Consider the following 16,133-nt stretch of genomic DNA (forward strand, 5'->3'; position numbering starts at 1 on the left):
ACAACCAGCTAATTAATTATTAGTGAAATCTGACGATATAATTTTTATTTGGCAACTCCTGCTGGGCCGCTCACGAGGTTGGTCCTTTTTCACCAGCTCTGCAGCAGTGCGTGAGTGCGTGGCTTTGATGGACTGGTGAAAATCTAAAGATTTACTTCAACTCTGCCAGTCGAGTTTTTGTAGAAAGCCACCGATATGCCGGCGTATTTTCAACGGCCCGAGAATGCTCTTAAACGAGCGAACGGTGAGTGTAAAGGCTCCGGTTCAACGTTAAAGAGCTGATGCTAACAGGCTAACAGGCTAACCGGTTAGCTCCGACTTATGAGGCTGCTATGAGGCAGCTAACTGAGGCTAATGGCGGGGAAGCCATGTCGCTTTCTTTTAGCTAACGTAACCCTAAGGTGCATTAAACACGTATTTCACTGTGTGATAGTTGCTGTGCTCTGATTGTTGTCTGGATGGTCGAATCTGTTAACAAGCTATATGGTGTTTATGGCATTGTAGTTGTGTCTTTATAACAGCTGTGATCAGTCTTTTCAGATGTACTAGTGCTAAAGTCATGCTTACCCTGCCCTGCACTGGGCCTGCATACTCCAGGGACACTTTGCTCACATCTGTATTGTCCTGTGCTGTAATAGTTTACGAACGTTACTTATTAAAGAACCAGCACATTGTTGGAAATTGTGTATTTAGTGTATTTACTATGAATAGGTATTTTACCTACTTTTGTAATTAGTGATGGCCTTCTGTGGATAGTAGGTCATAGTTGTCAACATACTTGCAGCTGTCTGAAGTACATTTAATACCTTAATACCCTGTACCTGATATTGCTTTCATGTATGAGGGAACTGTGTGCATGAGTAGTGTATATACACTACATCTTGGCATGTATTAATCTATTCCTGTCTCTGTTGTATAGAGTTTCTGGAGGTTGGCAAGAAGCAGCCTGCCTTGGATGTCCTGTACGATGTCATCAAGAGCAAGAAGCATCGAACATGGCAGAAGATCCACGAGCCCATCATGCTCAAATACCTGGAGCTGTGTGTGGACCTGCGCAAAAGCCACCTGGCCAAGGAGGGTCTCTACCAGTACAAGAACATCTGTCAGCAGGTGCACAATCATTCCCCAGCTCTGAAAGGGCTATGCATTTATAGTTTGTGATATTATTTTGCGAACACGTAATACTGTAAAAGTGTATAGGTGGGGTATTGAACCATTTTAAATCTTAGAATTCTAACATGTGTCTGTGTCTGAAGGTGAACATCAAGTCCCTAGAGGATGTGGTTCGGGCCTACCTCAAACTGGCTGAGGATAAAACTGAAACGGCTAAAGAGGAGTCTCAACAGATGGTCCTAGACATCGAGGATCTGGACAACATCCAGACTCCAGAGAGGTAAAGATGAGCTGTCTAAAGCCAAAAGAAAAGGAAACATTCTACCTAAAATGAATGCTCCAAACATCTAACTATGAACTCTGATGATAACTCAATACAAGTTTTTTTTTTTATAATTTGTCATCTATGTGCACACCACTTTCCAATGCTATTTGTTTTTCAACCACTTGTGTTTTACATTGCTTTTGGATAGAACAAATCTTGTGTTGTTTAATACCAAATAACTGAGCCAAGTGTCATGGGTGTCAAGTTGTGCCCACACTTGTTTGTTACTGTAAATATTTAAAACTATCCAGTTGGTATTTTCACGACCACTCTCAAACTTCCATGTTCATCATCTCTGTCATCTTCATCTTGTTTGCTTAATCCGTAGTTTATTTTTAATCTCTCAATGTGTGTACACATTATTTTCTATGAATACCTTTAGATAATTTAACTGATTCAAAATTTGACCATTTCATCTCATTGAACCTCTTTATCCTGTCTCATCCCAGTGTGCTGCTGAGTGCTGTGAGCGGAGAGGACACTCAGGACCGCACAGACCGGCTGCTCTTGACTCCGTGGGTGAAGTTTTTGTGGGAGTCATATCGTCAGTGTCTGGACCTGCTCCGAAATAACTCCAAAGTGGAACGCCTCTATCATGACATTGCTCAGCAAGGTGGGAAAGCTGTTCCGAACAAAAATAATTACACAATGTATTTTTGCTCAGTTTAGATCCAGATAAAATGGAACATAGTATTTCCCACAGGTGTATACTAAGACTATGAGGACAAAAATGGATCAAAATTTGAGTCATTTTGTTTAATACAATTTGTGGAGTACAACTGTTACCTGTTGCACAGGTTACAGATTAACTATTTTAGGGCTGGGTAATATGGCAAAAAAAAAAATCAGAATTTATTTTTTTCCTTTATATTGGTCCATGTTGATTTTAAATTAGATTTAGTTTTTTATTTTTAAAAATGAAATGAAAATGTATTTATTTCATTCACAAAAACGCCGTATTTTATTCTTCCAAAGACCAGACTTTGCTCCTAATCACATGGGTTTAATGACAGAGGATTAGCAGTGGACCTTCAGTTAAATATGCCCAAGGCATATCATTGACAATTAGACATGTCTGAGTCTCAGTCTTGATTAAAATTGGATTCCCAACCCTAAAATATAGTTTCTTCTATATGTATATGACTTTACTAAAACTATCAAGTTGGCCTTGTCACAAAACTTATCAAGTTAATGTAGCAAAGCGTCAGTATTTTGGGGGGAACTTTTTTTTTTTTTGAGCTGTAGAGTGTTAAACATTTTATTACTAAGTGTATGTTATTTATTGCAGCTTGTGTATTTTTTAACAACAATGAGTGGAAAAAGTCTATTTTTTGGGAAATACTGATTATTAATTTCACAGTGCAGATGTTCATTTGAATGTGTTGGAGAAAAAGTTTTATTTATAGTTTTATAGCCATTGTGAAATCATTTTAATGTTGCACCGAAACAAGTGCCTGGTTTGTGAATTTTTACTGTTGTTTATTATGCAGCCTTCAAGTTCTGCCTGCAGTACACCCGTAAGGCGGAGTTCCGTAAGCTCTGCGATAACCTGAGGATGCATCTGGGCCAGATCCAGCGTCACCACAACCAGAGCACGGCCATCAACCTGAACAACCCTGAGTCCCAGTCCATGCACCTCGAGACCCGCCTGGTGCAGCTTGACAGCGCCATCAGCATGGAGCTCTGGCAGGTCAGTGCAATTGCATCATAAACACCTCTAAACACTCAACACTAAATAAAGACAATTATCTGGATTTTTAAACTGATTTATTCCTTATTGTGGATGTGGACACATTTAAAGTGATGGCCTTTTGGCATATTGGTTTTTTTTTTCATTTGTTATATTGATTGGCACCTTTTAAGCACTTTCAGATTCCTTCATTCTATTGTGTGGCCAATTTGTACTTGGGCATTCAAACATTCTTTATTTCACATATTAGGGAAAAAAAAGTAGCAAAAGTTGCATGTTTTTTGCATACATTTGCTTGAAAAATATAATGCATAGATTGGAAAAGCTTTTATTATCCTTGGTAATTAAACTCTGAATACATTTCTTCATTTTACATAAAATTGTAATTGTTGAACTAAATTGTGTCTTTAGGAAGCGTTCAAGGCAGTTGAGGACATCCACGGCCTGTTCGCTCTGTCCAAGAAGCCCCCAAAGCCTCAGCTCATGGCCAACTACTACAACAAAGTGTCCACTGTGTTCTGGAAGTCTGGGAATGCCCTATTCCACGCCTGCACCCTGCACCGCCTCTACCACCTATCCAGGGAGATGCGCAAGAACCTCACTCAGGAGGAGATGCAGAGGTAGTGTATACGTAGTGATGGGTATTTCATTTGTCACTGTAAAATTTGTAGCCTGAATATCAACATGTAAATCTACTTCAGTGGTGAAATTGTGACTTTGTTCTTTCAGGATGTCTACTCGAGTCCTCTTGGCCACTCTGTCCATTCCCATCACTCCTGAGCGCACGGACATCGCTCGTCTGCTGGACATGGACGGGATTATTGTGGAGAAGCATCGGAGACTGGCCACACTCCTGGGTCTGCAGTCTCCGCCCACACGCCAGAGTCTCATCAATGACATGGTACCTTTTTCATTCTATGAATATAATCAGGCACTAATCTAGGGCTACACATTTTTGCACTAATACTCTAACAATGCCTGGCTTACAATGCAGGTATCAGTGGGTGCCTAGTCTGTGTTAAACATAGGGCTATGCAATTAATAAATTTTTAAGAAAGATTAAGATTGTCATTTCTAATTGTCAATAATTATCTTTGGTGTTTTTAATCAAGAGGTCTACAGCCAATCCACAATCAATAAAAACAGCGGTTTAGAGTGGACTTTATACTATTCTTTATACAATTTTTTTGTTCTAAATGACAATGATTAAAACTCAGTATATTCAGGATACTAATATTGAAAGCCATTTTAATAAGACAAAAAAAGTCAAATAATAATAATAAAAAAGGTGATTATTCTGTTTTTGTCATATCACCCAGACCTGGTTAAACATAGTTTTTTTTTGTAATAGGTGAGGTTTAACCTGCTGCAATATGTGGTTCCTGACGTGAAGGACCTGTATAACTGGCTTGAGGTCGACTTCCATCCTCTGAAGCTCAGTGGAAGAGTCACCAAGGTGCGTGTTTTAGCACAGCGTGTGCATATTCATTATAATCAAGTTTGCGGTCAACATCTCATCCATTTGAATCTGATATAAAGTCATATTGTGTCAAATTACTTTAATTCGTAGGTGTTGGACTGGGTGAGAGAACAGGCTGAGAAGGAGTCAGATCTTCAACAGTATGTCCCTCATCTCCAAAACAACACTATCCTCAGACTCCTGCAACAAGTAAGTTTCATCATTTATGTTTTAAACCTGTTCATTATTTCTGTATGTGATGCACAATGCGTTTGCTCATGCATGACTTGTACCTTTATGAATAAATGTGCCATGTTGTCACAAAGTTGTGCTTTTCTCACTAATGTTGTCTTTACCTTTGCCATTGTCTTTAGGTGGCGCAGATCTATCAGAGCATTGAGTTTAACCGTTTGGCCACCCTGGTTCCTTTTGTGGATGCTTTCCAGTTGGAGCGCTCCATTGTGGATGCTGCTCGTCACTGCGACCTACAGGTAACACCAGTCAAATGATTCATGCAACATTTTCAGTGGGATTTCAATTCCACTGAACTAGAACACTGAAACTGTATGAAACTATAAATAATTTTATTTTTGAATTATTTTACTTTTAATCATATATTATCTGTTGTAGTAATAATCCCATAATGCAGCTGTTAACCCTATACTTCTTACTGAGCTCACTGGAATGTCTTTTTGATGCATGTTTTCTTACTTTCCTTTTAGGTGCGCATTGACCACTCATCTCGGACCCTGAGTTTTGGCTCTGATCTGAATTATTCAACCAAAGAGGACTCTCCGGTTGGGCCCTTCCTGCAGAACATGCCCTCGGAACAGATCAGGAACCAGCTCACGGCCATGTCTGCTTCTCTGGCTAAAGCCATACAGGTCATCAAGCCCACATCCATCCTGGTGAGTTTGGATCTAATAAGTCAATACTGTATGTGTGCTATACCTAACAATGTCAACTGGATGCACTGTGCATCATGAACTATTAAGTTGACAGTTCCACTGTATCTTTCATGTAGTAGTTGTCAACATGTGAGCATATTGAAATTTGGGTGCAATATCATAAATATCTGTATTACTATAAATGCATCAAGTGCGCAGGAATTTTAATAACAAATTTACAGTGGATTTACTTCATAATTTTGTGACATTTATAAACCTCCATAAAATAATCGCACATTGAAGTGTTTGTTAAATTTGGCTGAGCAGCAGATGAAGGCAGTTGAGGGTTAATGTGTTTAATGCCTCCAATTCAACGCATAACAATTTACAATTATTAACAAGTTAATCAATTCCATTTACAGTTATGGAATGCTTTCATTTGTCGAGACCCAGTGGTCATGGTTACATGCACTCTCAAAATCTGATTAGTACAACATTTTTGGAGTTAAAAGATTATTAAAATGATGTACAGCTAAATATGATAGGAGTAATCAGATTTATTTCTGATGTCGTTCTGATTACTGACATCTGGTTTTGCAGTTTGATTTCTAGACCTTTAAGATTATTTAAATGACAGATAATCAGATTTTGATGTGCCTGTGAACATAGCCACTGAACTGCCTCTTTAAAGTGAGAGGATTCTGTCAATCACTATTGTCTGTCCCTCGCTGCATTAGAACATCTTTAGTTCATCATTTATGAACTGTACTTTGAATATTTTCTCTTGTTCATTTGTAGCAAGAGCGTGAGGAGCAGCACCAACAGGCCATCGCAGCTTACCTGAAAAACGCCCGTAAAGACCATCAGCGAATCCTGGCCCGACGACAGACCATAGAGGAGAGAAAAGAGCGCCTGGAGAGTCTGAACATCCAGAGGGAAAAGGAGGAGCTGGAGCAGAGGGAGGCGGAGATGCAGAAGGTCCGAAAGGCCGAAGAGGAGAGGCTTAGACAGGAGGCCAAGGAGAGGGAGAAGGAGCGGATCATGCAGGAACATGAACAAATCAAGAAGAAGACTGTGAGGGAAAGACTGGAGCAGATCAAGAAGACTGAGCTTGGAGCCAAGGCCTTTAAAGACATTGATATTGAGGTAAGTTCAGCGATTCAATACATGATGGATGTTATGTTTACATCACGCACTCCCAAAAATCTGATCATTATCTAATTTCTGGAGCTATCAAATTATTGAAATGTCATATAAACAGTTGTGTCTGATGTGAGTAATCTGATTTCTTTGCCACAGTAGTTTGCACTTTGATTTTGCATAATTTTTCTTGTCAAAACCTGCACAAAGACAAATGTAAATGTTCAGGATTGAAAGAGTTATATTAGAATTCATTGTATTCTTTCTTCCAAATACAACAGTTGCTCTAAAATGTATGGATTAGCTGTCACATGTCACTGGTGTTTATAGTGATTAGATTTCCCTTGTAAAACATACACCAAAAATTAGATCCAAATTATTTATTTAACTGAAACCTGTGGGACGCAGAAAGAAGAAAAAACAAACTAAAATACTAAGTGTTGACTTGTAGGACCTGGAGGAGTTGGACCCAGACTTCATCATGGCCAAACAAGTGGAGCAGCTCGAGAAGGAGAAGAAAGAACTTCAAGAGCGACTCAAGAATCAAGAAAAGAAGGTAATCATAATTAATATACAATAAACAAAAAATGTGATCTTTTGACTTGGCTGTGTAAGTAAAAGCATGTCTTATCTGCTCAATGTTCCCAGTACTAGATGCATTTTTAAATTATCTTTAGGGCTGCAGCTGACAATTATTTTAGTAGTCAAATAGTCTGCGACTAGTAATTAATTTTTCCATTGTCGACTAGTCAAGCGATTATTTTTATTGTACAGTGACACTTTTTAAATAAATTATCAACTAAATAAAGGTTGAAATATGGTGAGTGAAGGCTTCTATATAGTGGACTAATCATTGCAACCCGAATTATCTGACATTAGTCAATATAATATGTATTGTGACAGGCTTATTGTTCAATACATGACAGATGGAACAATACTTTTTGGGGGTCATTGTTTATCAAGGGTACTTTTCCCTTGCACTGATGGGAAGATTTGAGCTATAGAGTGTTGAATGATGAACTTCTATGACTCATAGAAACAAAGTATGCAAGTGTTGCATTTTGTTATTTATTGCAGTTTGCGTGTGTGTTTTTTTTTAACAATATTGTACATTTAGACTACTTTTTGTGAATAATTGTGCTTTATCATTGGGCATCAGTATTATTGTGATGGGCTTAATCTTAAAATTGGTCAAGGAGTTCACTGCTTTTGGTGTCAAATAACATTTAAAAAAAACTAAAAGGACTTGATACTTCCTTATGATCAGTTTGTTTTATTACTTTAATCTTGTTTTTATTTCCATTCAGATTGACTACTTTGAGAGAGCCAAACGCCTTGAGGAGATCCCCCTGATCAAAAAGGCGTACGAGGAGCAACGTGTTAAAGACATGGAGCTCTGGGAACTACAGGAGGAGGAGAGGGTATGTGGACTATTCAATCAGTTTTATTGATCACTTTAAACATATATTACTGAACAAATTGTAACCAGTATCTTGTTTTATTATTTAGATCAGTAACATGAAGGTGGAGAGGGAGAAGGCCCTGGAGCACAAGAAGCGCATGTCCAGGATGATCGAGGACAAGGAGAACTTTTTGTCTAAGATCACAGTCGCTCGTAGCTGCATTTATGAGGTGAGACTGATGCATTTCATTCTTTTCAGTAGTTAACTATATTTTGTGTTTAGAAAATAGCACTTTCTTTAACACTCTAATAACTACACCTTATTTAGCCATAATAAAGCATGAACAAAAACTTACTCTTAATAAACGATTTGTTTATTAGGAATAGATTCAGGCTTATTAACTACTTAAAGGCTAATTCTTAACCCTTTTAATTAAATTGTTACTAACTCCTAACCCTGTAATCTGGAGTAGTTACTCAGTCATTGGTAATAAACTATTTCTTCATTATGAATTAAGGCCAAGTCTTACTGCTTTATTAGGGCTGTAAATAGTGTTATAAAGTGTTAACAAAATATAAAGTCAAGTAAACAAGCAAGCAATATTGTCCATAAAAGTGCCACAAAATGACAAAGGGCATCTGAGTCATACAAAATGTACCTAGGTATGACAAAATATATAAAATGTATAGAGCGTGTGCAGTGTATTCATTAATGTATAAATGATTGTTTCATAGGAAAAACTGAAGGCATTCCAGGCTCGTTTGGTGGAGGAGAGGAAAAAGAGAATGGAAGAACGGAAGAGGAAACGCAAAGAAGACCGACGCAACGACTACTACCGCATGAAAGAGGAGGAGGCCCAGCGCATCCACGAGGAGCAGCTCAAGAAGGGTGAGACTACAGGGTCAATAACAATGTCATGATTAAGAAACTTTGATTTCATAAAGCTGGGCACAGACTAGACTATTCTATTGAACAGTGAATTGAGTATTCTGCTATTTGGTCATGGTGAAGGTAATCAAAAAATCTAACTTGAAGAGTTTAATGTTTTCAGAGCGTGAGGAGAGGGAGCGCTTGGAGCAGGAGCAGCGTGAGGAGGAGGAGCGGGAATACCAGGAGCGTCTAAGGAAACTGGAGGAGCAGGAGAGGAAGCAGAGAGCCCGACAACAGGAGATCGAAGAGAGAGAACGGAAGAGAGAGGAGGAGAGGAGGGCTCCAGAGAGGGAGGAGAGGGCCAAGGTCTGTGTGGCTATTCCTAGTAGATAAAACTAAAGGCTTAATTTGTTTCCTTGTATTAAGTAGAGCTGTCAAAAGTACCAAATCGGACATGAATTTAAAATAAATATTCATTTGAGCAAGTATAGATCCAAAAGAAAAAAAAAAAACACATCAAAACTATTAGAACTAATGAGACCACATAGTATAATTAACAAATACTATTATTTTGTGTTGAAAATTGATTTTAAAAGCTCTTTTAAGAAAATATTATACTGTCAAGTCTGTTCTTTATCGAAATCGAGTTTGTAAATTCATGCCTTAATAGAAATTAATAGTAGTGTTGTCATAATGCTAAAATTTCAAAGGGAGGGGAACAAGATTATGTTTAAATTGACATCGAGTTTATAATGTGGTCTGTTGAACAAAGAGAACGTGTGGAGACTAGATTCAAGTTCCACTTCCACTTCAATCCCAGTGCATGTTGATTTATATTTTGTTTTTATTATTCAGTGAAAATATAAAGTAGAAATTTTCCGACTAAAAGTACTAATATCCTAGTTTTGGCTTTTTAATCTTTTCAGGACTGGGGTGACAAGGAAAAGGAGGAGAGCGGCTGGAGGAAGAGGACTGAAGCCCGCCCTGAGGGAGGAGACTCAGAGTGGCGCCGCCCTGTACCTGAGCGGTCAGTCACATCACAGCACTGTTCATGTTTTAAAAATAAATATGCTTTTCTCTTGGGTATTTAGCATTAAACTACATAGATCATGTTGTTTGATTAATTGTAAAACATAATATTGAGGGGGGGAGGATACTCACAAGAATGTACAGAAGAATAAGTGGAGATGGAGGGATAACAGCAGTTTTCGGTGTATTAAAGTCTCGAATGCAATACAAGATTACCCAAACATGAATCAATCGAAAAACAACTGATGTGGATGTGGTTTCTGACTGTTCTATTCCCTCTGTAGTGACTGGAGACAGGAGGGCCGTGACGAGGACAGAGAGGAGCGTGAAGGCCCCTTCAGACGGGACGCCCCACGCAGGGATGACAGAGGGAGGAGGGGCTTTGACGACGAGCGTGGCCCGCGGAGAGGAGGGGAGGAAGACCGCCCCATACGCAGAGGCATGGACGACGATCGTGGGCCCAGGAGAGGCTTCGACGATGACCGAGGTACAGCTGAGATAATTTAAATGCATATTTTAAATGGTGGATAGAAATGACATTTATCAGCTAATAGCCATGTTAAAAACGTCTGTATCTAAAAGGCAACATTTATTTTATTGTTTTCATGGTTATACTCTTATTTAGTCAAATACCCTATGCAAATAAAGGTTCTCTTATCTTAAACTTTTCAAAAAACAAGTTTAGGAAAATATTGGGGAATTTTACATAAGGGAAGAAGTCTCCTCCCACTGTTGCTCTACAAGACGTCCTCTGCAAATACTCCATCCTTGGTTTAATCACACGTATGTATTGCGCATTGTAAACTAGAGATGCAGATTAATTGTAATTGACTCAAAAATTGCAATGCAATTGAAAATACTTAATTTAAGTGTTTTTGTTTTCATAACTGTACTACACCTACACAGTTAGACAATCTAATCTGTTAGTTATTTCAAACTTCTGTGTATTTTGAACTGCATTTACATTTTGAAAACATAACATAATCTCTTCTAATTCAGGTCCCAGACGCGGAGGTGATGAGGACCGCGCTCCCAGGAGAGGGTTCGATGAAGACCGTGGACCGAGGAGGGGCTTTGACGATGGACCCCCACGCAGAGGCCTGGAGGACAGAATTCCGAGGAGGGGGGCAGATGACGACTGGGGTCCCAGACGAGGAGGGGAGGATCGGGATGAGCGCACTCCAAGGAGAGGCCTGGATGAGGGACGGGAGCGCAGAGGAGACGATGCTAAACCATGGAAGCCTCTTGGACGCCCAGGTCAGAATCTAGTTTGACTTTGTTATTTTTGCTCTATAAATTTGTAAAATAATTGCACAGTGTTCTTTGCGTAACCAGCCAATCCCTTCTACATTCTGTTTGGATCAGAAGGGTCTGGAGTCGGACCAAAGAGCGTAAAAAACCTTATATAAAAGACTATCCATAAAGCCCATTTAGTTCTGTTGTTTTACTGGTTTAGTTTAGTTGTTCTTAATTGTTGTTATCCCTTGTTGCACCACTAGAGGGAGCGCGAGTGTACACCAGTGCGCCAGACACACAGATTATTATTTTACATGGTTGCATAACGTTACGTGCATTGGCTCTCTGGGACTGACTTAATGTCTACTTATAGTGTGTATTCTGTGTATTTGTGATATTGTGTTCAGAACTTATACTTGTAATTGACAGCGTGTAGTTTAGAGTTTTGAGTAAAACTTTCCAATTTATATACGCTAGCCTTGTGTTTACATACGCTAGCCTCGTGACTAGACTGGCCTCCTATCGGTCATTTTGTTAACTTCTTTGTATTCACATTATGTAAATAACCACGCGGTCACTTATGTAATCACCATTTTGATTGTGATTAACATATTGTTTGTATTTGTTTATTCCTTCTCTTGTAGATAACCACACACACCACACACACACACAAACCCACTCTTTCTCACCCATATACGCCCACACTCCAAGTAAGGACATTAAAGGGAACGTTCTACCTGTACCTGCCCGTGGACTCCCTCATTCTTAAGCCTCACCTGAACATACCTAATCGCTGTCCTGACCCCACACCCTGCAGTGATTGCTAGCCAGGGTTCAAGCTACTGCATATTACAGTCCTCATTACAAACCTCTAACTTGACTCATGTCTCTCAAATGGGGCGACAGTGGCTCAGGGGTTAGAGTGTGTGTCCCCCAACTCGAAGGTTGGAGAATCGAGTCCCGCTCGGACCAAGATCTGTCGTTGTGTCCTTAGGCAAGACACTTCACTCACGTTGCCTAGTATGAAAGTGGTGTGTGCACGAATGATAGGTGGTGGTCGGAGGGGCCGATGGCGCAGATTGGCAGCCTTGCATCCGTCAGTCTGCCCCAGGGCAGCTGTGGCTACATTAGTAGCTTACCATCACCAAGTGTGGAAATGAATGAATAATGACTATAGTGTTGCGCTTTGAGAGGCTTTGACAAGCCTGTAAAGTGCATTACAAGTGTAAGACATTATTATTATTATTATTATTAAATGCAGTTTGGAGGTTCGATTGTTGCTTCTGCTGAAATCTCTCAGCCCGCTGTGGTGTTTGTTTGCAAAGATGTTGCTTTTATGATTAAATTATGGCATTATTTTGACCATTTACAACAGAACATTTAAAGATCTTTTTTTTTTTTTTTTTACCATTTTTAAATCTATTCTTTTATGAACTTTTAATGCATTTCTTATAATATGTCTTCTTATCATTGTCTCGTGCTGTTTTTCCAGGCGGCTGGCGTGAGCGGGAGAAGGCCCGAGAAGAGAGCTGGGGTCCTCCTCGTGGAGCTCGAGACGAAGCTGATGACGAAGGAGAGGAGAGGTCTGAGCGCTTCAGGGAGAGACGCCCCCCCAGGTTTGTACAAGAGACATATTATATACTTTTGTAGCCATCTTCACGTGGACGTTTTATTCATTATAATTTTTTATTTGTATACATTAGTCACATTAAGAATTGTTTCCTCTGACAGTCTCCAGTTCCAGTAAGAGCCTTTGTTGAACTTAAAAATAAAAATGTAGATACAATAACATGAGAATAAATGTCCTATATTACACAAAATGGTCTTGTGACCGTTAATCCAGGTTAAAACATTGTTACCTCCTCAAAAACATACCCGGAACTGTGTTTTGTTTCATTCACGTTCGAGTAACCCCTTATTATTCTGTCTATATTTCCAAAGCTCAGAATGCTCTGTTCCACCTTGTGATGTCATGAAGCGATAGTTTTTAAGATGACTGCTACCCTTTACCTTCAGTTCAGTAGAGACTGACAGTTCCAGGGCTGGAATTATCCAACTGATTCTAGTGAAGGTGTATGGAAAAGGAAAGAGCTCACCCTAAATATGCAGGATTTGTTTGATAAATGTGTGATTGAAACAAAACACAACTCCAGGTGTGTTTGTGATGAGGAAACAACATAACATAGATCAGAAAATAGGGTAATATGGGCTCTTTAAGTTGGACTAAGCACTTAAACTAGTTGCTTATTTTTTTGCTATTTTTTGTTGGGCTCATGTTGTTTTGTTGTTGTTGTTGTTGTTGTTTTTTAAACCTCAAAGGCTTGATCACTTGTTGTTTTGAAAATCTGGCAACCCTGTTTAGGATTTGGAGGTGTTTAGTCCGATTTTAACTTTTCGCACAAACCTGATTTAGTTATTTCTTACGTTAATTGTCTGCACTCTGTGTGTTGGCAGAGAGGAGGGTGTGTGGCGCAGAGGAGGAGAGGAGGGGGGAGGCAGCTGGAGAGAAGCTCGCCGTGAGGAGCCAGAGCGGGACAGAGACGTGGGCCGTGACCGAGACATGGGCCAAGACCGTGACGACCGTCGTGATAGAGACAGAGACGATCGCCGTGGAGACCGTCGAGACAGGGAACGCCGTGACGACAGAGAGAACAGGGGACCTCCACGAGATCTTGACAATGGTGAGGAAAAATACTAGCGCAAAATACAGGATGAGCATTTAAATTTGCACCAGTGCTTTTCAAACTTTTCACACAAGTATTACCTCGAAACCTTATGACCTCCTGACCGGGTCTAAACCAGGACTATTCTAATCAAAGAATTACACAAAGGAGTACTAAAACATGGATAAATTGGACTCTTAAAGACCCATACTATGCAAAAGCACTTTTTGAGCTTTTAACCATGTTATACAGAATGTCCAATTTACAGAGTTATTGATTTGTGTGATTTGAGATGTTCTATTGTCAACCAGCAGGTGGCAGCATTCACCAGCTCATGCTTGACTAGGGAAAAAAGCTTTGATTTCCTTCTTTGTGGCACTTTAATTATTTTAACAGTCCACTAGTCACAATTATTCTGATAGTTTTAGTCATCTTTAGTTGTTATACAGACTCTATGATAAAACCTCTTTTGGGCCATGCTCTAAAGATGGCAGCATTATCAAATCAGGTTGTCATAAAGGGAATAACCAATTTGTGATTTTAATCAATACACTTCATTTGGAAATATCTTCATTTGGCTTTTTGTTCCTTATCTGGGTAAAATTCAGTGTATGATGGATATGATTATTTGATTAGTCTGACTAATCAAAGATGAATCATTAGTTGCAGCTGTAGAGCTAGTATATATGTGGGCCTAACATTGAATTTGTTTTAAAAAATATTACAAATAAGCCATATATATTAACTTCATACTAATTTAAATGGCTAAACATATTTTCCTTCAGGTGGTTCTTGGCGTCGCAGTGGTGATGATAAACGTGAGGAGAGGGAACGTCCCAGAGAGCGAGCTCCAGAGCGAGACCGCGAAGAAGACAAGGCCTGGCATACAGAGAAGGAAGCCCCTCGCCGTACCCCCAAAAATGAGACCGATGATGACGGCTGGACCACTGTACGCCGTTAATAAATATAAGAAAAATATTAACAATCAAATATTAACTTTAACCTCTATCTCATCTGCCATAAGCTTTCAAAGGTGATTAAATGGCTCCCAGCTTCTGAGATCTGTGCATTTGCTCTTTGAATGAAATATTTGTAGACTGTAGTTTATTTCCTGGAGTTTCTTTTATTAAAGTTAAAACAGAGGCTAATCTCAAATCTTCATCTATCCATTTGTGTGCATTTGTGTGGATCCGTGGCTGCAATGTCCACATCAGGCCTTTAATAAGAAATAAAACCTGTTTGCTCAGTGGTTTGTCTTTTTGTCTTTGAAACCTTCTATTACAACTTTACAAGATCTATATAGATGACATTCAAGTTTTCTTTAGATGAGTAAAGTTTTCCAAAAGTGCCAAATTACATTCTCCAAACTGAAATATGCAACAAAGATAAATGTTTGAACTTTAGAGTCTAATGTAGTTGGATTACACCATTGTGTGATGCTTTGCCAAAGTGGTATACAAGTACTTTAGTTACTTTAGTTAAATTTAGTTTTCTGACTTTTTTGATTTCTCTAGCCAAAGATGGATAAACAGATTAGTTCAATATCTCTTCCTGCTTTCACAATGCATTTTAACTATCATACAGAAAATTGTATTCTTTATTTTACATTTACTACATGCTGAGCTGTTTTAGGCTATTTTTAGAAGGTAATTTTTAACACGAACAAAATTCAGGCTTTCTGGGCAACCTTGTACCATTACTATACTTTGAGCTGCCATTATTGTTACTGCTGATTATTTGGATGTTTTTTATAAGATCATATTTATAGCCAACAAAATGTAACTACCATAAAATATATCTACACTATTTGTTTAATCAGTGTAAAATTGTGAACCTAAAACGTTGCTTGAAATGAAGGTGTTAGTATCTTATCTGTGGATGTTTGAATTGTATTTATTGTTTGCGTTTGCCAAGTGACGTGTTGTTCTACTTGTGGCCGCTAGAGGTCAGTTGAGGTCCACGTTGAGGCCTCGTTGAGACGCTGCAGTTTTCTGACCACGCTACTTCACTGTAAAAAACAAAACAAAAAACAAAACGATGTTTTGCACTCTGGGGTATGAGCAGAATGACACTAGTTAAAATAGCCAACAAAAATGTGATATTTAATTTAAAACATACGCCTGATTTTCTGCATTGTGTTTTTATAGTTTGTCAGAAAAGTTACAATTAAACGCTGAAATCAAACGCACTGAATGTAACTGTAGCCTAAATATTAAAAGTTTGGGGTTTTCACCTTAGTACAGCTTTCGCAAAATTAGGCTAATGGCATTAATGAAAACTGACAACAATCCAATTTGATAATCTAATCAGTGACCATG

The 16,133-nt window shown here is 38.9% G+C and overlaps 2 protein-coding genes across 2 annotated transcripts in view; one reads left to right on the forward strand and one right to left on the reverse strand.

The window, feature by feature from the left end:
- The window catches only part of prdx3 (peroxiredoxin 3), a 254,629-nt gene that overhangs the window by 14,782 nt on the left and 223,714 nt on the right, over positions 1-16,133 (reverse strand). The gene's annotated exons all lie outside the window — the stretch shown is intronic.
- On the forward strand, positions 64-15,061 carry eif3s10 (eukaryotic translation initiation factor 3, subunit 10 (theta)). The gene is made up of 23 exons (XM_033979126.2): positions 64-244; positions 920-1,110; positions 1,257-1,393; positions 1,888-2,051; positions 2,929-3,128; positions 3,540-3,748; positions 3,858-4,029; positions 4,480-4,584; positions 4,699-4,797; positions 4,962-5,078; positions 5,310-5,495; positions 6,273-6,620; positions 7,066-7,170; positions 7,922-8,035; positions 8,124-8,246; positions 8,752-8,905; positions 9,069-9,253; positions 9,814-9,914; positions 10,201-10,403; positions 10,916-11,173; positions 12,645-12,768; positions 13,607-13,833; positions 14,601-15,061. Exons 1-23 carry the CDS (start codon positions 196-198, stop codon positions 14,774-14,776), a joined length of 3,747 nt encoding a protein of 1,248 aa, XP_033835017.1. The 5' UTR covers positions 64-195; the 3' UTR covers positions 14,777-15,061.

Source organism: Periophthalmus magnuspinnatus, chromosome 15, assembly GCF_009829125.3.
Source record: "Periophthalmus magnuspinnatus isolate fPerMag1 chromosome 15, fPerMag1.2.pri, whole genome shotgun sequence".
Lineage (NCBI taxonomy): Eukaryota > Metazoa > Chordata > Actinopteri > Gobiiformes > Gobiidae > Periophthalmus > Periophthalmus magnuspinnatus.